Here is a 26,853-nt window from a genome sequence, read left to right on the forward strand (position 1 = left end):
TACAAATACAACTTTTTTTAATGCACAGTCAAAAGGCATTACATTTGAGTGTATTTATGCAGTCTGACACCAAACCATCTTTGGAGGCATTAGAATATGTAAACAAAAAATTGGGCAGAGAAGATTTGAAGTGATTCTTAAAGAAGGGGGAGAAAGATTTTAGGCTGATGTCAACCTATCAGGGATGCACACAACATCAGACTAGAGGACCAAGAGAAGGTGGGAAAATGCATGGAGCTTGAGGAGGTGCAGGTATGAAGGATGATAAACAGAAACAAAATTATATTTACATAGCTCTTTATCAAGCCTCAAGATGTCAAAAGCATTTTTCAACAATAAAGTCCTTTTTGAAGTGTTGCCAATGACCACTCACAAAAGAGAAGAAGCATGCCACCTCCCAAATTACACATTTGTCCCACCAAAGGCAGGGTCTATGATGCCCACTTTGGCCTCATCAGCCACCTCAAAACTCACAAATAAGAGTGGAAGTAAATTTTACTCGATTGCAAGAGATTGCCCTGGAAATGAACGGCACTAGTCTAGAGTATTGTGCTCAGACCACCGGCATGAGACATCAAGAGGGTGCTGTGGAATAAATTACACCCAGGAATGCATCAGCAAAATCTTCAGGATGTGATTTTTTTTCTTTAAATAGAGGGAACCAGGGTCTATGCAATTCACTGACATGAGAATGAAGGGTGAGAGAGTTGTGATGAGAGTACAAATTTGGACAGCGGAGCTAGGATGAGCCTGCATACACATACACACACATATTACAATATCAACACAACTCAATTACAATGAGGTCAGAAATGAAATGTATTAAATACAGTTAGCTCAATTTCAACACAACATATTAGATTCGTCCCCAAAGGATTTAATAGTCTATTGGATTCCACAGAGATGCAGTTGCTTTAGTATTGGAAGAAAATGCCACTGCAATATTAGCTAATCCTTGAATGGCAACACTCTTGCTTCTGGTATCCCAAAAAAGGAAGATTCCTCAATTGACTCCATTTACTATTGGCATCACAACCTATATATATGCTATATGGAAAGGGCAGGAGGCCAAGAAGCCCTTATAACTCTGTTGTTGGCTGCACAGTGGAGCACACATTTCTCCACCATACATTTGCCCAGTAGTAACCACACCAAGTTTGGGTTTTTGAATAATAATAGCTGAGCCAGATGTTTAATTCATACTTCCTCCTGTCATATCTTCAAATTCTCACAATGCTTCAATGCAACCACTGAGGATAATAAAATAATGGTGGTTCTAGCTATGGATAAATCTCCAGCAGGAGATGCAGGATCCAAGAAGAACCGTGCATTTGGTACACTTCAGTCCATAAAGGCCAGCACAGGTGTACATAGGATATTATCCCTCATCTGCACTGATGCTTATTAACACCCAATAAATCACAGTAACTTCTTGTGGAGGATCTCCCAAACCATTTTCATCCTGAAGTAGGGAATGTCATGCTGGAAAAGACAAAAATAAATAAAGTACATAAATAAACAATTTTAAACTATATTCAACAATGAATATGCTTTAAAAATATATGTGGAAATCACATTCAACTCATGACACATTAAGGTGTTTGTATGTTAATTCATAATCTGAATGCTCCTCGCAGTGAAGGTATCAATAGTAAAAGCAGAGTTACGCAGCAAATACCAAGTATTGGTCAATCAAGAGTTGGTCAACTGCTCCCTCTGTGCTATTCCAGCCACCTACCCCCACTGGCATCTTAAAAAAAAACCTGTCACAGTCCAGTAACTGGTGTTTCAGTGGGAGCTGCTAGGAACATTTAGTGGGGAGCAGTCAATGGAGAGTGCTGATTAACCAAGCATTTAGTGCCCTCAGCTACACTACACTCCAACGTTATACATCAATTAATTCAAACCCACCAATACAATATCTTTGCATTATACGGTGACAGCCTGTACCTACTGCTAAGAAATTGCAGTACTATTTCTGGACAGCTGCACCCAACATAAATGGCAAGACAATTTTTTCTGCTGGAACAATGCAAGAATAAATGCAAAATAGATTGAGGATTTCTCATAATTTGAGCATAAAGAAATACAACACTCGTACATTAAATGAGTTGGAGGCAGTCCAGAAAAGTGGTGCAGTGGTAGAGTTGCTGCCTAAAGGAAAGTAAATGTGGAGGCATTTCTCTTTGTGGGAGAATCTTGAACAAGGGGGCAGAGGTCCAGGGAGAAGATCATTAAGAGCTGAGGTACCCCACCCTATCGAGATTGCTGAACCTCTGGAATTATTTATCCTTGCCATTGAAATTGAGAAGCTAGATCTCTTGGTATTTGAAAGGGAGGCAGATAATTTTGTGAAAAATTGGAAAACAGGCTTATGAGGAACCTGGCATAGATGAAGAATTGAGGCCAAGGGTAGATCATGTGCACATTGAATGAAGGAGTGGGATAATCGTGGCCTTCTCCTATTTTCCTGTGTTCTAGTGTTCTATTAATTGTTGTGACTGCAATGGCACCGAAACAATTTGATTGCAATAAGAGTCACCAATGGCACATGGCTCAATGAACATAAAAATTGAATTTCGCAAAGTCCATTGATTAGCATCCAAGAGCATTGTATTTAAGATATTAAGCTTGCTTTTCTTCTTAAAAAAAACTACAAAATGCTGGAATAACTCAGCAAGTCAGGCAGCATCTTTGGAGAACATGGAAAGACGACTTTTCGGGTTGGAACATGTTCTCCAGAGATGATGCCTGACCCACCGAGTTATTCCAGCACTTTGTGTTTTGTGTTTTTTGCTGTTTTCTTGTGTCTACACCTCTGGCTCTTCTACTAATTGCTGACAAGATACCTAATGATATGAAAGAAAAGCATTTGGGAAATCAGATTTTGAACATCAGAATTTTCAAGCCAAAGTTTTGTAAATACTGAATAAATAAAGCTTGGCTCTGTGATTTATATTTAGTTAAATACAATATTAAGATGTTTGTAATTGTGAACATCATTGTATGGTGGCTATTTATTTTAAGTCACAACACATATTTAAATTACATTGTAATACATATCATAAATAAAGTTATTACTAAGCCAACAATCTTTATAAAATAAAGAATGTGGAAAATGCTGGAAATACATGAAGATAGATCAGTATCTTACAAAGAGATGGGTCAACATTTATCATAAATGCTAAATACAGAACATTTAACAGCACATCTATTGTGCATTTTCAGCTTTTCATTCAGAAGAAGTAAATACCGTTTACATTTGGGCTTCATAAATACACTTCTGGTTAAAATTATTATTTGATATTCCGTTTTACATTTTACAATGATCAAACATTTCCAGTTCAAGAACATTATGGGTTAGATACACGGTAAACTTCCCTCTACACTGCCTTGTTCAAAGCACCCCAGTCACCTGTATTACATTTGATAATACTTTAATAATGCAATTTATCCTATCGTACAAGATCATGCATTTTTGCACTCCAGTAATTTTAAAGGAAGATATTAAGGGGTACAGGGTGAGTGGAATTTAGTAATAGTACTGATGCAGAACCATGAAAAGATTAAATAGCAGAACAAACTGAAAGCGCTGAATGGCTAATTCCTGCTTCTATTGTTTATGTTTCCAATTTGTACCCGTCAGATTTTTTCCTATCTCTTACGAGTGTGCGTAAAGCAATCGGTTGTTTCTTGTTGCTCTTTTCCTACTAAGAATCGAGATTGATGTTTCCTTCCAGCTAATCCCTAAATATTTCTATTAGGAGTTGGGCACCTTTTTCAATGGCTGTAGGGTGAGGACGTTGCTGATAAAATGCCCTTAACCAAGTGGTCATTAATCTTTGAAATGACAGGAGTGAAAGGGTGCTAAATATAGATTTTTCAGTCACAATCAAATGTGACAAACAATATTATAGAAGGTGAAAATGTAAGGATATGAGGAAAAACAAAGAAATAGGACTCAAAATGCTGGTGGAACGCAGGTCAGGCAATAGAAATAAGAAACTGCAGACACTAGTTTATAAAAAAGTTCGAAAGCATCTCTGGAGAACATGGATAGTGATGTTTTAGGTCGGGACCATTCTTCAGACATTGCGGGGGGACCTACCATGCCTTGTTATTTCTGACTTGAATACTAATTTCCAACTGGGAAGTACTCTGACATCAGATCCTAGATAAACATAACATTTGATGTTTAAAAAAATAATTCTTACCTGGGTAAAAGTAATCTTCTCATCTCTTGCAATGTAATCAGCATATTTACACACAAATACCCCACAGTCACTTCCATTCAGCTGCTGTGGAACTTCCTGTTAGTACAGAAGGAAACCAAGATTGAACAGCCTCTGCTAAAGGTGCTCAGAAAGAACATTTCAAATTTTCTGGCAAGACTGGTCTTATTTTGGATTTTAAGAAACTCAGTTTTTACATTACCTCGTCCATGCTTTTTGTATAGGATTTAAGTTTCAGGAATAATTAACTAAAATTGCTTTGATTACTGCAGCAATTGCCTCCAACTTTATAACCTTCTGAGATATCTCGGCTGCTCCAATTCTGGTTTCTTGATCATCTCAAAGTTTGGGGCAGCACAGTAACGTAATGCTGCTGCCTCAAAGCTCCAGAGACAGAATTCAAGCCTGACCTCAGTATGCAGTTTGGACATTCTTCAAATCACATAAGATGATAGGAGAATGTGGAGGGGTGCAAGAAGTTAATGGGGATTCAAGGGGAAATTTTGAATTAGTATGGATTGGTGCTTGAAGATCAGCACAGTCACAGTGGGACAAGGGACCAGTTTCCGTGCTCTATAATTTCATGAGTTAATGCAGCCAATGCTAAAACTTCCAGTCCCTCTGGAATTCTCTCTCTAAACATCTTTCTCTTTATTTCTTCCTTTAAAATGATCGATGAAACCTTTTGGTCTTAACAACTCTCACGTGGTAATGTCAAATTTACTCTGGTGACAGTTCAATGGGATCCTAAATTCCAGATCATATCACTACAACTGAAGAGATCAGCTCACACCACAGCCAAAGTATCAGGAATTGGTATGAAACATGACTAGAGGTTCATTTTTACTTTTTCTAAGTGACCAAATCTTCTGCCAGTGTAGAACAAAATACATAACAGTAAAGGCTGCTGGTATTTACATGAGATCTCATGCTGCGCAAGACCCACTTGGAGGAATCCAACTGATGGCCTTTCTTGTTTCTGCTTTCTTCCTGCAAGTATCGTCTAAAATTAAATATGACAAAGAGAGAACATTTAGTGATATATAACATTGCACTGCCAGAATTGGACACAAAAACATAATCGCTCTGGATATTAATACCTATGATGTAATCAATAGTGATCACGCCAAATCGATTGAGCATCCACAGGTCAAGCAGCAGCCTTTGAATTTATTCCTATTTCAAGAGCACAATATACATGCAAAGGTGCAGTTCTTTTCCTTTGTAAGAAACAATTTCTCACCCTATTATTCCAACCAATCATCCCTCCTATCTCAATTCAGTCTATTTGAGTTTAATGTAACACTAGTATGGTGCAGGAAATAATCAGATTTAATATCCAATCTGTGCAATCACATCTAATCACGCCAAATCTGAGTGATCACAAAGATCGAAATTTAGGGACTGGTGAATACTTGGCCAATAGAACTGAATGTTCAAAAGTATACGGTTGTGCACTTCAGAGAAATGAACTAAAAGGTAAATTATTATCTAAATGGACAAAGATTGCAAATGAGTGAAGGGCAGAGGAATTGAATCTTGTGTATGAATCACAAAAGTTTTGCAGGCAAATATGGCAAGTTATTAAGAAAGCAAAATGACTTATTGGCCTTTATTGCAAAGTGGTTGGAGATTAGAAATAGGTAAGTTTTGTTACAATTCTGCCGTTTTGGTCCACTTTCCTAAGGATATGGAAGCACAAGAGGAAGTCCAAGTGATTCAATAGACAATAGACAATAGGTGCAGGAGGAGCCCATTCGGCCCTTCGAGCCAGCACCGCCATTCAATGTGATCATGGCTGATCATTCTCAATCAGTACCCCGTTCCTGCCTTCTCCCCATACCCCCTGACTCCGCTATCCTTAAGAGCTCTATCCAGCTCTCTCTTGAATGCATTCAGAGAATTGGCCTCCACTGCCTTCTGAGGCAGAGAATTCCACAGATTCACAACTCACTGACTGAAAAAGTTTTTCCTCATCTCAGTTCTAAATGGCCTACCCCTTATTCTAAATGGCTTACCCCTGATTCACCAGGCTAATTTCTGAGATGCGAGAATCATACTATCAAGAGAATCTTAAAAGGTAGGGTTTGTATTCTTTAGATGAGGATGATTTTCTTTAAGCAGAGGGTGGTGAATCTGTGGGATTCATTGCCACAGATGGCTGTGGAAGCAGTCTTTGGGGATTTTTAAAGCAGATTGATAGGTTTCTGATTAGTAAGAGTGTCAAAGGTTATAGTGAGAAGGCAGGACCATGGGGTTGGGAGGGAAAGATTGATCAGCCATGACTGAATGGTGGATCGAACTTGATGGGCCAAATGGCCTAATTCTGCTCCCAAGTCATGGGATTATGAGCCTTTATTCAAATAAATGCAGTTTCAAGGGGGATTGACAGGGGAAATGTCAAGATTTTTTCACGAGTGGGAGAGTTTCAAAGAGAAGAGTTTCAAAATAAGAGGCTGATCATTTAAAATTCACCTGTAGAAATTTCTTCTCACAGAGAGTAGTGAATCTTTGGAATACTCGACCTCAATGAATGTGGAAGCTAGATCAGAAGAAATATTTAAAGTGGAGAAGAATCTTTTTGGAAAGATTGGGGAATTGAAGGCGACAGCGATCTGGTACAGAGGAAGATTTAAGACCTGGGGTGGATCAGCCATGAACATAGTGAATGGAGGATAGGCTTGAGGAGCCAGGTCGCCTACTGCTCTTATTTTTTAAATTGTCATTCTCTCATCAAGGTTCCGATTCCAGTAGGCTGGGAGACTATTTGGCTGCAGGACAGCACCAATAAATAAAATTAGTCTTTTCTAATTGTAACAGAAGCTATTGGATCATAGTCAGGAATCAGAACTCATCCTCACAGCCTGGAGCTCAGAGTTACGAGACTAATTATAGCTTAAGTTAAAGTTACACAGACTGAATACTGAATCTGGATTTTTTCCAAAAGAGTTCATACTGTTTGGTCATAGCTCTTTTTATTGGTAATTTTCATTTTCACTGGCGCTCTCCCAAGGTTTAGCTTCACAGTTTGGAATGAACTGTTTCAGGTTTCTGTCTGAAACTCTTCCCATTGAGGAACAGACATCTGGGCCCATGCTCATCAATTTCTCCCCACAGCACAGCAGAGATAAGACTCAGAGGGATGCTGGATCATATTCAACTTTGCTCATAATCAGTTCAACCTCTTATGGCCATGCAGTCAGCCCACGAATGGCTGTCAAACCACATGCAACATGAATCAAGGACCTGCCTATGGATGGCCCTGATGGCCAGACACCTAATTAAGAAACTAATCAAGGGCACTTAGAGGTAGCTGAAAAGTTATTTAAATAAATTTAAAAATAATGAACAAATGGTCTTCAACCTAAAATGTTCTTTGCTACTCTCTCCACAGATGCTGCCTAACCAGGAGAGACTTTCCAGCAACTGCTGTTTTTAGTTCAGATTTCCAGCATGCTTTTGTATATTGTCATGAACAGTGATCAATTCATTTAGAAACACATACATTGTTATTTTAATTGTTGTTTTCATTGAAGTAAAAAGAACAAACCACTTTTTTTGTTCAAATACCATTGCTGTTTGTGCGCAGGTCATGGCAGGCCAGATACAATGTGCATCTGTCTCCTCAGCTCAGTACCTTATGGAAGCCCCACAGGATTAGTTGCTCTCGACAGCGATTGTGAGAGATCAGATAGATTCATACAGCACAGAAACAGGCCTCCTGGTCCAATTCATCCATGCCAACCAAGATATCCATCTAAACGTCCCATTTGCATGCGTTTGACCCATATTCCTCTAAACTTTCCCTATTCAAATGACTATCCATGTTTTTTAATTGTTGCTTTTCTACCTGCCTCAACTTTCTCTGGCAGCTCATTTCATATGTATACCAGCCATTGTGTGAAAATCTGCAGTATCTGACCTCCAGCACATTCTGTATACTTTAGAGATACAGTGTGGAAACAGGCCCTTCGACCCACTGAGTTTACACACACCAGCAATCACCCCCATATACTGCACACTCGAGACAATTTACAATTCACAGAAACCAATTGACCTACAAACCTGTACATCTTTGTAATGTGGGAGGAAACTGGAGCACCCAGAGAAAACCCACACGGTCACGAGGAGAACGTACAAACTCCGTACAGACAGCACCTGCAGTCAGGAATGAACCCGGGTCTCTGGTGCTGCAAGGCAGCAACTCTACTGCTGCACCACTGTGCTGTCCCAGAAAACCTCCATTCTCCTGCCTTCTCTGCATAACCTGTGACACCCTTACTAATCAGGTACCTATCAATCTCTGCTTTAAAAATACCCCGAAACTTCGGTATCACAATGTGGAGGTGCACAAGTCTGGAATAAGCAGACATGCACATTGCTCAGACCATTTCTTGAATTATTTTGAACTGGTTTGGAGACTGTGAAATCCTGGGTGAAAACTGTCTTTGAGTTATGAAGACTGGTGACACCTGGTTTTCCCCCTCCAAATTCTAATGAAGACTTACCAACATAAAATATTGATTGTTTCCTTAATCAATCTGTTGGGTTTTTCCTGAACTTTCAGTTACTATTCCAAGGCAAACCACAGTACAGAAAATGTGAAAATAGGTCAAGTTTCCAGTTTAAAGGTAAAAGATAATTTAAAACTGCTATCAGGAAGTTCTTCTCACGGTGTTACCAAAGTGGTTTCGGGACAATGCATAGAGGACGAAAAAGAGCTAGAATCATTTCAGAGCCAGGTAAATGTTGTATGGGGAGTAAGACTTTGTGGATGTACTGAATAGCCCACCCATTTGTTGTTAATGGATAATGCACCTCAGTTTTGTTACTATGCTTCGTACACAAATACTACACACACAGCCTAACTTCCCACATGTTTTTAACCAAGCTCTCCAAAACCTGAAAGTTGACTGATGAAAACAGAACACCATGAAAATGGAGATACTTACAGCAATGTCCAGCACACATCATCATTCCACTGACCCATGGAATCAAAGTGAAGGATCAATTTTTTTCTTAAATCTGCAACCTATTCAATAAATATTAGTGTTTTAACTTTATAATGGATTGCACATTATCAACTCAATGCTAGTTTTCTTTCACAAAGTTCAGAAACACATCCAGCCTCAAATATATCCCCAATTATTTTGACTTCAGATGAAGGTGTGGAATTGCAGTGTAACATATTTTCTCAAGCAAATACAGCATTACATCGCACCATTCCCTTTTGTTTTCATTTTCAATTTTTTTGATTTTCAGACCACCTCACCTTTATACTCCAAACATTTGAAATAAAGGTCAACTTTCCCTTGCTGGAGGAAAGACTAGGTGCTGCGAGCTCTCCTGTACCTGCATTAAGGAGGCAATTAAACACACCGGAGCAATTACAAACACCTGTGAAGCCATGTCGCAAATATTATGGTGCCCTGAAATGGGGGGGAATTTTGTATAAACACAGCTGTGATTTCCACATGGTGAAACCAGAATGTATAAAAATACCCTTTAATAAAATCTGACAATGTGCGTTTTAACCACATGATTTTTTCTATTACAAATCTCAAATTGTGGTGTACAGAGCAAATAAATAAATGATGGGTCTTTGCCCCAAACATTATGGAGGGTACTGAACATGGATAGAACAGGATCAGAGGGATATGGGCCAAATGCCAGCAGGTGGGACTATTGCAGATGGGACACATTGTCCAGTGTGTGGACAAGTTTGGCCAAAGGGCCTGTTTCCATATTGTAAGACTTTATGACTAATTAGTCAGAGTAAAAAATTATTTCGCCAAGCACCTTTTCTTCACAGAGCTTCCAAAATAAAATTTCAACCAGACTTTCTAATGGACTGAGCTGATGCGATTCTCATACTTGAGCATTTCAGTAGAGACCCCTGGATATGGATCTAAAGTTAATAGATCAGGCTATCTGTTTAAACAACCTATATGCTTCCATGCTAAATCCTTTAACCACTACAATCACGGAAAAATACAGCACAGAAATGGGTTCTTTTGGCCCACCTCGTTCACGCTGTTCAGTGGTGCCTATCAACATTAGTCCCATTTGCCCACATTAGTCCTGTATCCCTCTATACTTTTCCTATCAAAGTACTTGTCCAAACACCTTTAAAATTTTGTAATTGTATCCGCATTCACCACCTCCTCTGGTACCTCATTCCAAAATTTTACCACCCTCTGTGTGGAAAACAACTCGGAAATTCCAGAGTCATATAGCATGGAAACAGGCCCTTCGGTCCAACTTGCCCACGCCGACCAACATGTCCCATCTACACTAGTCGCACCTGCCTATATTTGGCCAAATCCTTCTAAACCTATCTTATCCATGTATCTCTCCAAATGTTTTTTAAACATTGTGATACGACTCGTCTCAATTACCTCCGCAAGCAGCTCGTTCCATATACCTACCACTCTTCGTGTAATAACAGTTGCACCTCAGGTTCAGATTAAATCCCCCCCCCCCCCCTCACCTTAAACCTATGTCCTCTGGTTCTTGATTCCCCTACTCTGGGTAAAATACACTGTGCATTTACCCTATCAATTTCTCTCATGATCTTATATAGCTTTATCTGATCACCCCTCATCCTCCAGCTTAACATCTACCTATAGCTTAGGCCCTTGAGTCCTGACAACATAAATCTTCTCTGCCCCCTTTCCAGTTTAACATCTTTCCTGTAACAGGGTGACCAAAAGTGAGACAATACTGCAAATGTGGCCTCACCAATGTCCTGCACAACTGTAACATAACCTCCCAACTTCTATACTCAAAACTCTGACTGAAGGCCAATGTGCCAAGAGCCTTCTTGACCACCCCATCTACCTGTGATGCCACTTTCAACAAACTATGTTCCTGCACCCCTAGATCTGTCTCCTCTACGCAAAGCTCCTTTAAATTTCTTGTCTCACCTTAATATTGTCCCTCTTGTTCTGGACTTCCCTGCTCTGAGACTACCCATGTCCTCTATGCCCCATAAAATGTTATAAACCTCTCTAAGGGCACCCCTCAACCTCCTAATGTTCCACAGACCCTGAAGCAAATAATCTTGCACTGAAATGTCAACAAATGTGAGGCTGGACAAGCATACTAAAGGAATTATCTACTTACTGTCAAACACCAATGGACTCCTAAATGTACTGGGACCAGTATAAGGTCCTTTTCAAATAAATCCACTCCTTTGGTCCATTGCTTTACAGTCTGGTAACCTCCAGTGTGCAGTTTCAGATAGAAGAAAGTATTAAATGCGTAAACTCCAGGAAAATAAGTTTCTTTACTTCGTTCCATAATTAAGCACATGTAGAAGTTAATTACCTGCAAAATATCAGCAGAAAATGGTTCAAAGACTCATCTGTAAACCATTCACAGATAGAGATGCCAGGTATACATTTGTTTCCCTATATTATTTACCTTATCTGAATATAAGAATGTAAGGAAATAATAGCACAAGTAGAGTACTTGCTTAATAATGCCTGCCCTGCCATTCAATATGATCATGGGCACTCATCCCCAAGTTTCCTCTTCCCTTCTGCGCTAGTTCCACGTAACCCTCAGTTCCATGGTCTTTCCAAAATTATCTGTCTGCATTTTAACTATCACCAATGCTGGCCCCCATAATCTCTGGGATAGATAATTGCAGAGATTTACCATTCTCTGTTAGTAAAAATTCCTCAGTTCTAAATGATTGCCCCGAATCATGTTCCTTTGGTCAAACTCTCTAGTAGAAGTATCTCAACATCTACTTTGACCTACCCTTAGGATGGTGGACTTGGCTAGGGAAGAACAGAACAATGATCAACCTTCTAGCTTTGTCCAGTGAATCTGTGGAATTCATTTCCACAGATGGCTGTGGAGACCAAGGCTTTAGGTATTTTTAAAGCAGAGATTGATAGGTGCTTAATTAGTATAGGTGTCAATGGTTACGGGGAGAAGGCAGGAGAACGGGATTATGAGGGAAAGATAGGTCAATCATGACTGAATAGCAGAGTAGGCTCGATGGGCTATTTCTGATCCTATGTCTTATGAACTTATTCCTGTGGCAGTTCATTCCAGGACTACCCTCTGAGTGAAAATCTTGCATCTGATGTCCTTCTTCAATCTCTCCCCTCAACCCCATGCCCTCTAATTTTAGAATCCTCTCCCCTGGAAAGAAATCCTGTGAGCGTTCACTTTAACCATATCCCTCATAATCTTGCACACCTCAATATGGTCGCCCCCTCGGCCTCCTACACTTCTAAGAAAATATCCCCAACCTATCTAACCTCTTTTTATAACATGCCCGCAAACCCATATAATGTCTTGGTGAATTTCTTTTGCATCCTTTTCAACTTAATGACATCCTTTCTCTAGGTGGGTGATTGGAAGAGCACACAATACTCCAAGTGTGGTCGCGCCAACAACTTGTACAGCTGCATCGGGATGTCCTATCTTTTGTACTCAATACCCTTCCCAATGAAGGCAAGCTGGCAAAAGGCCTTATTCACCACACTATCCACCTGAATTGCTATTTTCAGGAAACCATGCATTAGTGCTCCCAGATTTCTCTGTTCTGCAACACATTCCAGGGCTCTAGAATTTACTGTGGGTTTCGTGGGAACCTGCATTCCAAGCAATATCTCACACCCCACTGAGAAATGGGGGAAAATAATACATTTTAGTTCAATCGCACAGAGGAACAACTTCAAGGCTGAGGTGCCAGAGGTTAGAAAGCTAGTGCAAAAATATATTTTAAAAAATACAACCATGAGTGAAAGGGCCTTGTACCTCATCATTGAGCCAGCTGTAATTACAGAGAGTGCTGATATCTTTCCGTGTTATCTTGAGTTTAAAGCCAGTGCTGACCACTTCATCAGGTTCTCCATAGTCAAGGGCCCTTCTCACCTCCTCCACCATTGTCTGCAATGGAAGATCAAATATTTCCATGAGTGCAATTAAAGCCAAAATTGACAACGAGAGTTCTGAGAGCAGGCTGGTCACTCAGCAGCTGTCTGGAGGATAAATTGTGCGGCACAGTAACTCATTCCAACTGGACCCAAACCAATAACCAGTTGGTATAACTTACCTGTATTATAAGAAAATAACTGCAGATGCTGGTACAAATCGATTTATTCACAAAATGCTGGAGTAACTCAGCAGGTCAGGCAGCATCTCGGGAGAGAAGGAATGGGTGACGTTTCGGGTCGACCCGAAACGTCACCCATTCCTTCTCTCCCGAGATGCTGCCTGACCTGCTGAGTTACTCCAGCATTTTGTGGTATAACTTACCTTGTGGTCTCCAGATTCTCATTTACAGATCTAGGATCACATGCAGCTGCATTTTACCCCCCAAAAAACAATTACATTTTCTAAAAACTGGAAACTTTCATAGGCTAACATAAGCGAATTGACTGCCACATTTAATAATGATGCTTAACAAGAGCCCTATTTAAATGCGTGAAATTAAGTGAAGGTCTTATCTCAAAACTTGCAAGTAGCTCATAATGTGATAATCAAAGCCCCGAGACCTGATTGTATCCCTTTCAAATGGATTAGGTAGGATCAGTATAAACATACATGCTAATGGTTGGTACGGACTTGAAGGGCCAAAGGGATAATTTCCATGTTGTATTTCACTGTAACGTTTAGTTATGAGTTTTAAAAGACATTTGGACAGATATATGGATAGGAAGGGTTTGAAGAGGTCTGGGCCAAATGCTAATGGCATTTGTAAACAAGATGGACCAAAAGGCCTATTTCCATACTCTCTGACTATGATATATGCAGCACCATGACTGCACCCAAATCAGGCACTAATATGAGACCTGCATAAAAATCACAGTCACTGCATTGTTGATATGTTGATCACTGGAAAGAACATTTGATCCTAAAAGGTACATTCTGATGTTGCCCTAGATGTGAGAGAAAAGGCAAAGGAGGGAGCACAGAAATCTGTGTATGATCACCGTTCTTTAAGCTCAATACTGAAAGGTTCAGGATAATCATGAGGGCAGAAATAACAGAATGCAGCTCTCACATGACTGTAAAGAAAAGCTGTGAACAATGAAGGACCGACCAGCAGTGGTGCAGTTTTCATTATCCCAAACACTGAAAGTATAGATTGGTTGATGTTCTGTACAAAAACACCTATGTCATAGCATTGACCTTATAATTGACATCTCATTGTTATCTCAATACAATGTGCTTCAATTAATATTATTGGTTGCATGTATAAACTCCAATTTATGCCAGCCCTGGAGGAATTGTGTGGTGCGTGACATGACATCGTCATGTATGAACTGACAGCAAGAAAACATCAAATATGTTAAACTGCGCCAGTTTCTCAAGGGGCAGATCAGTAGAGGACTTTGTTTTATGCATGTTTGGTGCAAGGCTCTATCTTGCCATACAAGGAGAGAACGATTAGGCAGACTGGGCCCATATTTGCTAAAGCTTAGAAGAATGAGAGGTGATCTGATGGTAGCATATAAAATTCTTACAAGGCATGACAGGAAAAATAGTTCTCCTGCCGTAGGTGTCCAGAGCCAGTGGTCACAGTCACAAAACCAGGGGTGGTCCATTCAGGACAGAGGCAAGAAGAAATTTCTTCACCCAGTGAGTTCTAAATCTTTGCAATTCTTTGCCCCGAGTCCTGCAAAGGTCAATCATTAAGTAACAATCTATGGTTTTGTAGATGTCAGGAGAATCAAGATAAATGGGGTTGGGACAGGAAACTAGCACAGAGATGAAAGAATGGGCATGATCTTAATGGTGAGCTGGCATAACGGTCGAACTACCTACTCCTGCTTCCATTTCTTATATTCTTGTGTAGTTATCATACAAGAGGCATTTAACAACTTTTTCCAATGACCATCTAGTTCAGAAAGTTCAAGTAATTATCACTGCTCCCATTTTTCTGGAAACGTTCATTCTTATCTTCTGTACACTTACAGATATTTGTTTTTGTTCCTTACTTTCCTTTTGCTTTTACGTAATTTTTTCTGGTTCTGATTAAAGATCATCAATCTGAAACATTTAGTTTTATTACCCACAAATGCTGCCTATCTTGCTGCTTCAGGTGTGCAGCACCTTTACTATTGCCATTGCAAAGTTCCCTTCTGTAGGACCACTCATGATTTCATTGTCTTGAGGCTCATGTTCTCCAGTATTCTTAACGACAGCGTTTTGAACTCTACCTGACTGTTTGAAACCACTGCACTAAACCATGATTATCTGCAATTCAAATTCTCACCATCTTTGATTTGCTTCCCATCCACCAAAGTAACAAACACAACATTTTAGCCTTTACTCTACCACCAATGTACCCGTCTGAACCCATCCATTATATCAACCAAGTTTCTAGCTTCAGTCCATCTATTTGGCTTGTCATGATTACAGTCACCTTTTACCCCAGCATTGGAGTCACAAGCTTCAGTCATCTTTAACTGATGTGCTGGATATTCCCCTCAATACACTTCTTCCCTTTGCTATTTTTTCCCCTTACTTTTATTTAAAAGATTTCAAAATCTAGCTCATCCACCATTTGGTAGAGTAAAGGCTAAAATGTTGTGTTTGTTTCTAACATATGATGAGCATTTGACGGCACTGGGCCTATATTCGCTGGAGTTTAGAAGAATGAGGGAGAACCTCATTGAAACAAACAGAATGGCTTGGATAGAGTGGATGTGGACAGGATGTTTCAACTAGTGGGAGAGTCCAGCACTAGAGGTCATAGCCTCAGAATTAAAGGACATTCTTTTCGGAAGGAGATGAGGAGGAATTTCTTTAGTCAGATATTTTTTTTGCCACAGAAGGCTGTGCAGGCAAAGTTAGTGGATATATTTAAGGCAGAAATAGGTAGATTCTTGATTAGTACGGGTATCAGAGGTTATGGGGATAAGGTAGGAAAATGGGGTTAACAGGGAGAGATAGATCAGCCTTGATTGAATGGCAGTAGACAATGGGCCAAATGGCCTCATTCTACTATCACTTATGATATTGTCATCATTTTAGTCTATTAGTTTTGTACAGTCTTCCCCTCAAAGCCTCAATGAGTGTGCAAAGTGGTAGGTAATGTAATTTATTGTCACTTTCCCCATTCCTGATTTCACAATCTTTGACACTTGAACGAGCAGAGTGGCAGTTCAGGTTGCGCTTCATAGCCCCAAGATGAAATCTGCATAAACGTACCTCAGTAAATTGGGACAGATTGCCTCCCTGGTCTTTTTTTAAGATGCTTAGATTTTCCTTCAGAGTTTGAGGGGTTGTCACATTAACAGCTGCTGTGGCATCTCCCTCATTCAGGTACAATCGAGCTGCTACTTCCTGCGATAGGTCTTGATCTATATGCTGTTTCTGGAAGGAAAAAAGGATGCAAATACTACAGATGAAGATCCTTAGGTTTCATCACGTCGCAAGCAGCAGCTTCTTGGTACAGCAAAAATTAACAAAATGCAGATGCTGGAAATCTGAAACAGAAAGTGCGGCAAACACTGAGCCACGTCAGGCTGCACCTGTGCAAAGAGATATAGTTTTAAAGTCCAATAAAGAATCTTCCACCAGAAATATTAATTCTGTTTCTCTTTCCACAGGTGCTGCCTGACCTGTCGAGAGTTTCCTGCATTTTCTTGTTTTATTTCAGCTCTTTAGTACAGTGGCCTCAGTATCCTAACTTAAGGGGGACAAACGTTTGCAGATGACACAAAGAATGGTAGAGGTATTGATAGTATGGAAGGTAGTCTTAGGATGTGTAGAGACATCTCTATGTTGGTGAAATGGGCAGGGAAATGGAGCTTGATCCTTGGAAATGTGAGGTGATTTTGGGACTAATGAGGGTTGGTCATATGGATCTTGGAGTAAAAGTCCATAGATCCGTGAGGATGGTAACACAGGCAGATAATGTGGATGCAAGTCAAATGTCCTCCTTCATTGATCTGGATGTCCAATACAGGAGTAGGGATGGGTTGGGAATATGGGAGGAAACCAGAGCACCCGGAGAAAAGTCCCCCATTTGTACGTAGGGAGAACGTACAAACTCCGAACACATAGCCCCCAAAGTCATGATCAAATGCAGGTATCTGGTGCTGTAAGACAGCAATGCTATCGTTGCGCCATTGCATCACCCCACTGGAACGCACTGCCAGAGGTGCTGGTGGAAGCAGATGATAGCGGCATTTAAGAGACTTTTAGATAGGTACATAAATGCGCAGGGAATGGAGGATATGCTATAGTATAATTTGCCATCATGTTTGGCACAAACATCCTGGGCTGAAGGGGATACATTGTTCTATGTTTATTCTATCAATGATCTGCACAGTATCATTTTTTTGGAGCTAACATTTCCCTTTCATCCAACGAACGGTCAGTCAAATAGCATTGATTAACATTTGGGAAAACAGCTTGCGTCAGATCATGATGTGATGTAATAATTTAGCCAAAGTCTTCATCAAAATCATTCAAATTAAGTCTTCATGTTTAATTTCCTGATTTCCAAACTGGAGTAAATACAAAGTACTCTCTTGGGTGAATTGCCTGTCAAATGCACCTACATATTATTTTTGAAGAATAATCACTTAACATTTACCCTAATGCATAAATACATGCCGTTTTTAAACTCAGGCTTCTAATTCATCTGCTTTAGTTTCTCGTTGAATTACTAGTCAGATTTGACAAAAATCTCAAACCATCACAAAAATAACACTTTCCATTAATTCATTACTGGTTTAATACTGTCACATGTACCGAGATACATTTGCAAAAAAAATGACCTTGTTTTGCATGCTATCCAGGCTGATCATACCATACGAGTGTAATGTGCCACACACAAGTACAACAGGTAGTGCAAATAACATTTGCAGAATATACAGTGACAGCTACAGAAAAAAAGTGCAGATAAAAAGGGGGGTGGGGGGTGGGAGGTTGGTTTGCATGACAGATTGGGCTGTGTTCACAACTCTGATATTTCTTGCGTTTTGGGCAGATGGGTTGCCATACCAAACTGTGCTGCATCCTATCCGTATCATTGAAGAGATTGGACCCGGACAAATTGTTGGTGATGTTTATACTTCGAAGCTCTCAACCATATTCGCTTCAGCATCACTGCCACAGATTGTCATAGATGACCAGCTTCTTTGTTTTGCTGACATTGAGGGAGAGGTTGTCATCTTGGCACCATGCTATTAAGTTGTCTATCTCCTTTCTGTACTCCGTCTCATCATTGTTCGAGATACAGCCTACTATGATGGTGGCATCTTCAAACTTGCAAAAAGAGAGAGCAGAATTTCGCCATACCGTTGTGAATGAATGGAGATGCAGCCTTGAAGGATGTTTTGTCACCTTTTTTTGCTGATATGGGTCAGGACGTCAAGGATCCAGTTGCAGAACGGTTATCGTCAACAAAGGAGGAGTATGATGTAGGTGTCTGTTATTCACATGTTGCAGTGATGAGTGCAGGCCCAGGGAGATGGCATTTGCTGTGTACCTATCGTGGCAGTATGTGAACTGTAATAGAGCTAGATTATTTAGGAAACTGGAGTTAATGTGCAATGTGACCAGCCTCTTGAAGTACTTCCTGATGATGAATATCAGAGGCATAATAGACTGCATTAATCAAGAAATGCTATCTTGTTTTATTTGGCATCAGGATTACAGTGGTCTTCTTAAGCCGGGAAAGGAACCACAAATTGGTTGAAGATGCCATAGAATCAGTTATCCAGCATGGAAACAGGCCCTTCAGCCCACCTTATTCATGTGAAAAAGTTGGCATACAGGGCTAGTCTCATTTGCCTGTATTTTTCCCAAGAGCCCTCTTCCTATCTATGTCTGTGAATACTCCTGTTAGCTGGTCCACAGTTTCCAGGGACACTCAAATGTCAAGTGGCCTTCCGAAGGTTCACTCTCAGGACGGCTGATCTGTCATCTGCAACAGTGTACATGGCGACAGATGCCTCAAAGGTCGTTGGACTAGGTGATGTTATTTCACTGATCTTCTGTTCAAAATGAGCTAGAATATATTGAGCTTGTCGGGGAGGGATGCATTTGTCCCAGCGATACTAGCCAACTTTGTTTTGTAACCTGGTATAGCTAGGCGGATGAACATGCAAGGCAGATCTAGCTTTGATCTTGTGTGAAACAAACTCAATGAGAGACTACAAATGAGCAAAATAAGCAATACAGTTGAAAAAATTCACACAAACGATTCTTCAAGTGCACTGTACTTCGGCATCTATAAAACATCTATAACCCAACCCATACCTCTATAAGTGCTTTAATTGTCAGAGCAGCCTTTCCTCCAGTGTTCTCCAAGATTTCTGAATGTTGATCAAAGTGGATCTGCCTGCTGGATCAACAGAATTATTTGTTAGTTCTGATTTTACCATCATAGAACATAGAACAGCACAACACAGGAGCAGCTGTTGGGCGACACGGTGGCGTAGTGGTGGAGCTGCTGCCTTACAGCGCCAGAGACCCGGGTTCGACCCTGACTACAGGTGCTGCCTGTACGGAGTTTGTATGTTCTCCCCGTGACCTGTGTGGGTTTTCTCCGAGATCTTTGGTTTTTCCCCCATACTCCAAAGATGTCTGTAGGGTAATTGGCTTGGTATAAAATGTAGAATTGTCCCTGGTGTGTATAGGGTAGTGTTAATATGCAGGGATCGCTGGTTGGTGCAGACTCGGTGGGCCGAAGGGCCAATTTCCGTGCTGTATCTCTAAACTAAACTGAATAGCCCCATAGGCCCACAAAGTCTGTGCCAAATCAACCCCTGGGATTTATCCACCTTAATACTCTTCAAGATCCCCAACTACTACTCCTCCTTCTTAATTTCAATCTGCCTTGCATATTTCCATTCTCCAGAATGAAGGTAACACAAAATGCTGGAGTAACTCAGCAGGTCAGGCAGCATCTAGGAGAGGGAATGGGTGACTTTTCGGGTCGAGACCCTTCTTCAGACTGATGTCAGAGGGGTGGGACAAAGAAAGTATATAGGTGGAGACAGGAAGACAGTGGGAGAACTTGGAAGGAGGAGGGGGAGGGAATAGAGGGACAGAGGAACTATCTAAAGTTAGAGAAGTCAATGTTCATACCGCTGGGCTGTAAGCTGCCCAAGCGAAATATGAGGTGCTGTTCCTCCAATTTCCGGTGGGCCTCACTATGGCACTGGAGGAGGCCCATGACTGAAAGGTCAGACTGGGAGTGGGAGGGGGAGTTGAAGTGCTCAGCCACCGGGAGATCAGGTTGGTTGAGGTGGACTGAGCGAAGGTGTTGAGCGAAACGATCGCCGAGCCTGCGTTTGGTCTCGCCGATGTAGAGAAGTTGACATCTGGAACAGCAGATACAATAGATGAGGTTGGAGGAGGTGCAGGTGAACCTCTGTCTCACCTGGAAAGACTGTTTCGGTCCTTGGATGGAGTCGAGGGGGGAGGTAAAGAAACAGGTGTTGCATCTTCTGCAGTTGCAGGGGAAAGTGCCTGGGGAGAGAATGATCTCCAGAATGATCTCACTATCTTTCATGTCCTTCTTGGTGAAAACAGATACAAAGTACTCATTTAGTACTTCACCTACATATCCTGCCACCATGCACAAATTCTCTTGTTTATCCTCGAGCGGTCCCTCCTTCTTCCTGGCTGCTCTCTTGTTTTTAATGTAGATATATAAAATGCCTTGTGATTTTCTTTAATCTGACTCGCCAAAGCCATTTTGTGGGCCCTTTTGGCCCATCTAATCATCCGCTTGAGTTCTTTTTCCGTTTCTTTATGTTCCTCGAGGCCCTGCCTGATTTCATAAACCTTACATACACTTCCTTTTTCTTGTTGTTCAAATTTTAAACCTTTTTGGTCATCCAAGGTTCCTTTACTTTGCCATCATTAACCACTCCTCTTTACTGAAACGTGCCAGCCCTGAACTTTGATTTACTGACTTTTAAAATGACTCCCACATGTCAGATGTGGACTTGCACCTAATACATTTTGACCTGTCTAAACATTTGGCACAGAGTAAGTCACTGTCAATTTTGGGGAAGTTAGTCATCCACTTAAACAACCTTGTTGCTTTGGCATCTTTCAGTAATCTGTCTACATATTTATTCCTCTATCTCTTGCTGGTGACTGGGAGACCTTTAGTACAATCCCATTAGAGTGCTTACACCTTCCTCATTTTTTAGCTCTACTAGCAGACGAACCCTCCAGTACATCCTGAGTGTTACCCTGACATTCTCTCTCATTAGTAGAACAACAATTCCACCTATTTTCCATCTCTCTCCATCACGTCTGAAACATCAAAATCCTGTAACATTGATCTGCCAGTCGTGTCCCTCTTGCAACCCCGAAATGTCACCTCTCCATGTTCTTCAGAGATGCTGCCTGACCTTAACTTCTACCTTCCCATCACTCCTTCCAATTGCTGACCTACTACTCCAGTTCCCTCTTCAACTTGCCCCGCTTCAACTTGGATATTTCTAAAATGTCATTTGCCATTTCAACTACATTTCAAAGGTTAGTGATCAGTTCAGTTTATTGTCACGTGTACTGAAGTACAGTTAAAAGATTTTTGTCGTGTGCTATCCAGTCAGCGGAAAGACAATACATGATTACAATTAAGTCATTTACAGTATATAGATCCATGATAAGGAAATAACGTTCAGTGGGAGGAAAAGCCAGTAAAGCCCAATCAAAGATAGCCCGCGGGTTACCAAAGAGGTAGATAGTAGTTCAGGACTGGTCTCTAGTTATGGTAGGATATTTAAGTTGCCTGATAATAGCTGGGAACAAAATGTCCCTAAATCTGGAGGTGTCCGTTTTCACACTTCTCTACCTTTTGCCTGATGGCTATATGGAACAAGCTGCCAGAAGAACACGCAGATACAATTGCAAAATTTATAAGACGTTCGGATAGTTCATGGATAGGAAAAGTTTAAGAGGGATATGGGTTAAATGGGACTCGCTCAGAAAGATGCATTGGCTGGTTTAGATGAGTTAGGCTGAAGGGCATGTTTCTATGCTCAATGAACTTGGGTCAATGTATCTGCGAGGTAGCAGCTCTACTAGGTGTACCATTATGGCACCCAATCTTGTCATTCTCTTTTCTATACTGACAGATTCAATCTTACTTTCCTTTCTTCCGATCTTTAAAAGTTTGCACTTGCAAATGTTTCTCATCATCTTGTCTTAAAGATATTTCACAATGAACTACGTTGGATGTAAAGTGTTGTTTTAAAATCCGCCGAATATTTCAAGCGCTTCATTTGTCAATTTCACCAATGTCTAGATGATCTGGAATGTACTTCCTGGAGGAGTAGTGGAATCATTGCTCACAAAGAGGAATTAAACAAAATTAATGAAAAACAAAATTATTTTTTTCATACTGCCTGAAATCTGTGGATTGCTTTTACTGTTAACTAAGAAAAAAGAATTTCAAAAATTCCAAATCATTCACTTCAGCTCCAGTGAACATTGGAGCACCACTCTCCTGGTGGATTTGGACAGTAACTTAAAAATCTATTATCAAACTTTGTCAGTCTTGATCACATTTAAAAATTACTATGTTGTCCATTGACTGCAACATTTTACTTAGAGAAAAAATAAATTTACTTTCTCACCTTGTATTGATATTCCCCGATGTTGATTTGGCACAAGATTCCCTCCACATGGGTAGACCTAAAAGGTGGTGGTAGTACTGACAAGTTAATAACCACAATTCTAGTTTACATACTATTTCTATCTAGAATTCCAGGTAAATTGAACAAATTTGCAGATGATACAAAATTGATTGCCTGCCTAAGAATGGCAAAAGGTAGAAATCAATAGAACAATCAGAGACAACATTTAATTTGAATTACTATAAATGGGAAGAAATTTATGGAAATTAATAGTTAATGGGATTGAAATAGCCAAAATCAGAGGTGAATGTGAAGTGGGATTTTGAGAAAACTTCCCTCTTAAGTTGGCGGACAGGAAGCAAAGAGTAGGAATAAACGGGTCCTTTTCGGAATGGCAGGCAGTGACTAGTGGGGTACCGCAAGGCTCAGTGCTGGGACCCCAGTTATTTACAGTGTATATTAATGATTTGGACGAGGGAATTGAATGCAACATCTCTAAGTTTGCGGATGACACGAAGCTGGGTGGCAGTGTTAGCTGCGAGGAGGATGCTAGGAGGCTGCAGAGTGACTTGGATAGATTAGGCGAGTGGGCAAATGCATGGCAGATGCAATATAATGTGGATAAATGTGAGGTTATCCACTTTGGCGGCAAGAACAGGAAAGCAGAGTATTACCTGAATGGTGACCGATTAGGAGAAGGGGAGATGCAACGTGACCTGGGTGTCATGGTGCACCAGTCATTGAAAGCAAGCGTGCAGGTGCAGCAGGCAGTGAAGAAAGCGAATGGTATGTTGGCATTCAGAGCAAGAGGATTTGAGTTTAGGAGCAGGGAGGTTCTACTGCAGTTGTACAGGGCATTGGTGAGACCGCACCTGGAGTATTGTGTGCAGTTTTGGTCCCCTAATCTGAGGAAAGACGTTCTTGCCTTAGAGGGAGTACAGAGAAGGTTCACCAGATTGATCCCTGGGATGGCGGGACTTTCATATGAAGAAAGACTGGATAGACTAGGCTTGTACTCGCTGGAATTTAGAAGACTGAGGGGGGAATCTTATAGTGACACAAAGTCTGGGGGCATTCTGAATAGTTTGATGGTGAAAATGCAGCAGGATGTATCGAGGCTGGTGAAAAAGGCAGACATGTGGCAGAGGACGTTTAATGCAGAGAAAAGTGAGATGATAGTGTCAGATTAGATAAAGGGGAAGTGCAACTAGACCTGGGGTCCTTGTACACCAGTCACTGAAAGTAAGCGTGCAGGTACAGCAGGCAGTGAAGATAGCTAATGGTATGTTGGCCATAACGAGAGGATTTGAGTATAGGAGTAAAGAGGTCCTAGTACAGTTGTATAGGGCCCTGGTGAGACCATATCTGGAGTATTGTGTGCAGTTTTAGTCTCCTAAATTGAGGAAGGACGTCCTTGCTATTGAGGCAGTGAGGCGTAGGTTCACGAGGTTAATCCCCGGGATGGTGGGGTTGTCATATGAGGAAAGATTGGAAAGACTGGGCTTGTATTCACTGGAGTTTAGAAGGATGAGAGGGGATCTTATAGAGGCATATAAAATTATAAAAGGACTGGACAAGCTAGATGCAGGAAAAATGTTCCTAATGTTGGGGGGTCCGGAACCAGGGGGCCACAGTTTAAGAATAAAGGGGAGGCCATTTAAAACTGAGGTGAGAAGAAACTTTTTTGCTCAGAGAGTTGTGAATTTGTGTAATTCTCTGCCATTTAAAAGAGAGTTAGATAGAGCTCTTGGGGCTAGTGGAATCAAGGGATATGGGGAGAAGGCAGGCACAGGTTACTGATTGTGGATGATCAGCCATGATCACAATGAATGGTGATGCTGGCTCGAAGGGCCAAATGGCCTCCTCCTGCACCTATTTTCAATGTTTTTATGTTTCTATGTTTCACAATTCACAACTATTCAATCCTTTCGTGTCATATCTGTCTTTTTATCTCTGGCCTTTGTCCAACCATATGCCTATCAAAGCACCCCCTCACCTGCATCATCCTATTATCTGCAGGGTTTGTCCTGTTCCTCCTCCCTTCCAGGTTTCTTCCCCTCCATACAATCAGTCTGAAAAAGTGTCCCAATCCAAAACGTCACCTATTCATGTTCTCAAGAGTTGCAGCTTGACCTTAGGGAATTAAAGCTTAAACAACCCGATCTTACTGCAAATGTCAGGCCTGCTGTCCCAGTGATTAGTCTGTTGCACCTTCAATGCATTTCCTTCACAACAAAAACATCCTTCTTTAGATAACTGGGCAAAGAAAAATCAACAATTTGCTCAAGATTGGGTCTCTCCAAGGCTGCATAATCACAGAAAGATATCTCTTTTCCTTTACACAGACCTTTGACATGAATGGCAAAATACTGTTTGCCTTCTTAACTGCCTGCTGAAATTGCATGCTTACATTCATCAACTGGTGTGCAAGGACACACAGGTATTGAACATCATTATTCCAATCTAGTCATATACAGATAATCTGAAGAAAGACCGTCTGAAGAAGGGTCTCGACCCAAAACGTCACCCATTCCTTCTATCCTGAGTGCTGCCTGACCTGCTGAGTTACTTCAGCATTTTGTGAAATAAATACCTTCGATTTGTACCAGCATCTGCAGTTATTTTCTTACATATACAGATAATAATCTGCATCCAGTCTTTGTCAAATTATTGTGAATAATTTCACAATACTTTATCTGCCATGTACTAATTTTTTTCCAAATCATACTGGAGCTTCTTGGATCCTATTTATTGTCTGCACCCCGACCAATTTTGGTGTTGTCTGTGAACTTGGAGGTATTACATTTAATTCCTTCATCTGGGCCATGAACATATCGTGAATAATTGCTGACCCAGCAATAATCCCCTTGGTATCTGATGAGTCATTCACTAAACTGGTGGTATTATAGATAGCAAAGATGGTTATCAAAAATTACACCAGGACCATGTTCATTTTGGCAAGTGGGCTAAGGAATGATTAATGGAATTTGATGCAGATAAGTGCAAGGTGTTGCATTTTGGGAAGTTATTCCAGGACAGGACCTTCGTAGTGTATGGCAAGGGTCTGGGGAATGTTGAAGAGCAGAGGGATCTAGGCGTGCACAGGGCCGGATTAAGCTAGTGTGGGGCCCGGAGCATATGTTATAAAGGGGTCATAAATACAGGACAAGGTGACGTCACCACCTGCGCCCCACGTGACCTCATCCAACCAGTGGCCACGTGCCCCCGTTCCACCAATGGCGGCCGCCCCGGGCCGGGAGGCGGGTTGCTATGCAACCTATGTTAGAGGCTCCCAGAAATCGCAACAAAATGCAGTAACAATCAGCGAGGTCCCAAAATCCAGGGTTCAAATGCACAGACTTGGGCCAACTCAGTGCAAAATTCAACAGAAATGCCGCGGGGATTTCTGCAGAGTATGGACAGGAAACACATCACGCCCCTGCATTGGGCGGCGACCGTAGTGCGAAGCGAGTGCGGCCAGCACCCGCTCAATACATACAATGGCACTGGAGACACCAAGGGCAGCTCTCCCAGTGTCAACAATGCCGGCTGCACACCATGTTCCCATCGGGGCAGCCCGCCCCCCCATTCCTTCCAATGGCCGGCGCATCCCTCTCCCGCGTGTCGGGCTCGCCCACTTCAACCACAAACTCCACTGCCATTGTGTGCAGGTTTACCAAGGACGCTGCCCCAGCCTGCAAGCTCTGGGGAGGGGAAAGGAATAAAAAAAACCAGCGACTTCCCGCCCACCCAACAAACCAACCAAACATGCCCTCCAAGGCAGCAGAGTCCGGCTCGGTCCACCGGCTGCCACAAGGAAACAAACCGTACTGTCAATGGGGAACCCGCAACCAGCGTCAAAGAATGACCCAGTCCCTGACTGCTCCCGTGGATTGGATGAATTCCCGCAGTTTCAAGCAATCCAAGCTCTGAGGGAGCAACATTAAATCAGTGCCTCCAAGTCACGCAGCGGGCCACAATCCACTCAAAATGCCCAAACCCGCAGGAATTCGTCCAATCCACAAAAAACAGTCAGA

General features: G+C 41.4%; 1 protein-coding gene across 1 annotated transcript in view; it reads right to left on the reverse strand.

The window, feature by feature from the left end:
* LOC144595887 (sentrin-specific protease 2-like) overlaps positions 1-26,853 on the reverse strand; it is a 49,294-nt gene continuing 22,441 nt past the window's right edge. Inside the window, exons 9-17 of the mRNA XM_078403743.1 lie at positions 22,817-22,874; positions 19,476-19,557; positions 16,413-16,577; positions 13,011-13,142; positions 11,358-11,561; positions 9,185-9,264; positions 5,151-5,235; positions 4,215-4,310; positions 1-1,482 (exon numbers count right to left, since the gene is read on the reverse strand). Of these exons, the coding sequence (XP_078259869.1) occupies positions 1,420-1,482; positions 4,215-4,310; positions 5,151-5,235; positions 9,185-9,264; positions 11,358-11,561; positions 13,011-13,142; positions 16,413-16,577; positions 19,476-19,557; positions 22,817-22,874 (965 nt within the window). The 3' untranslated portion in view covers positions 1-1,419. The remainder of the gene's footprint in view (positions 1,483-4,214; positions 4,311-5,150; positions 5,236-9,184; positions 9,265-11,357; positions 11,562-13,010; positions 13,143-16,412; positions 16,578-19,475; positions 19,558-22,816; positions 22,875-26,853) is intronic.

This window comes from Rhinoraja longicauda, chromosome 8 (assembly GCF_053455715.1).
Source record: "Rhinoraja longicauda isolate Sanriku21f chromosome 8, sRhiLon1.1, whole genome shotgun sequence".
Lineage (NCBI taxonomy): Eukaryota > Metazoa > Chordata > Chondrichthyes > Rajiformes > Arhynchobatidae > Rhinoraja > Rhinoraja longicauda.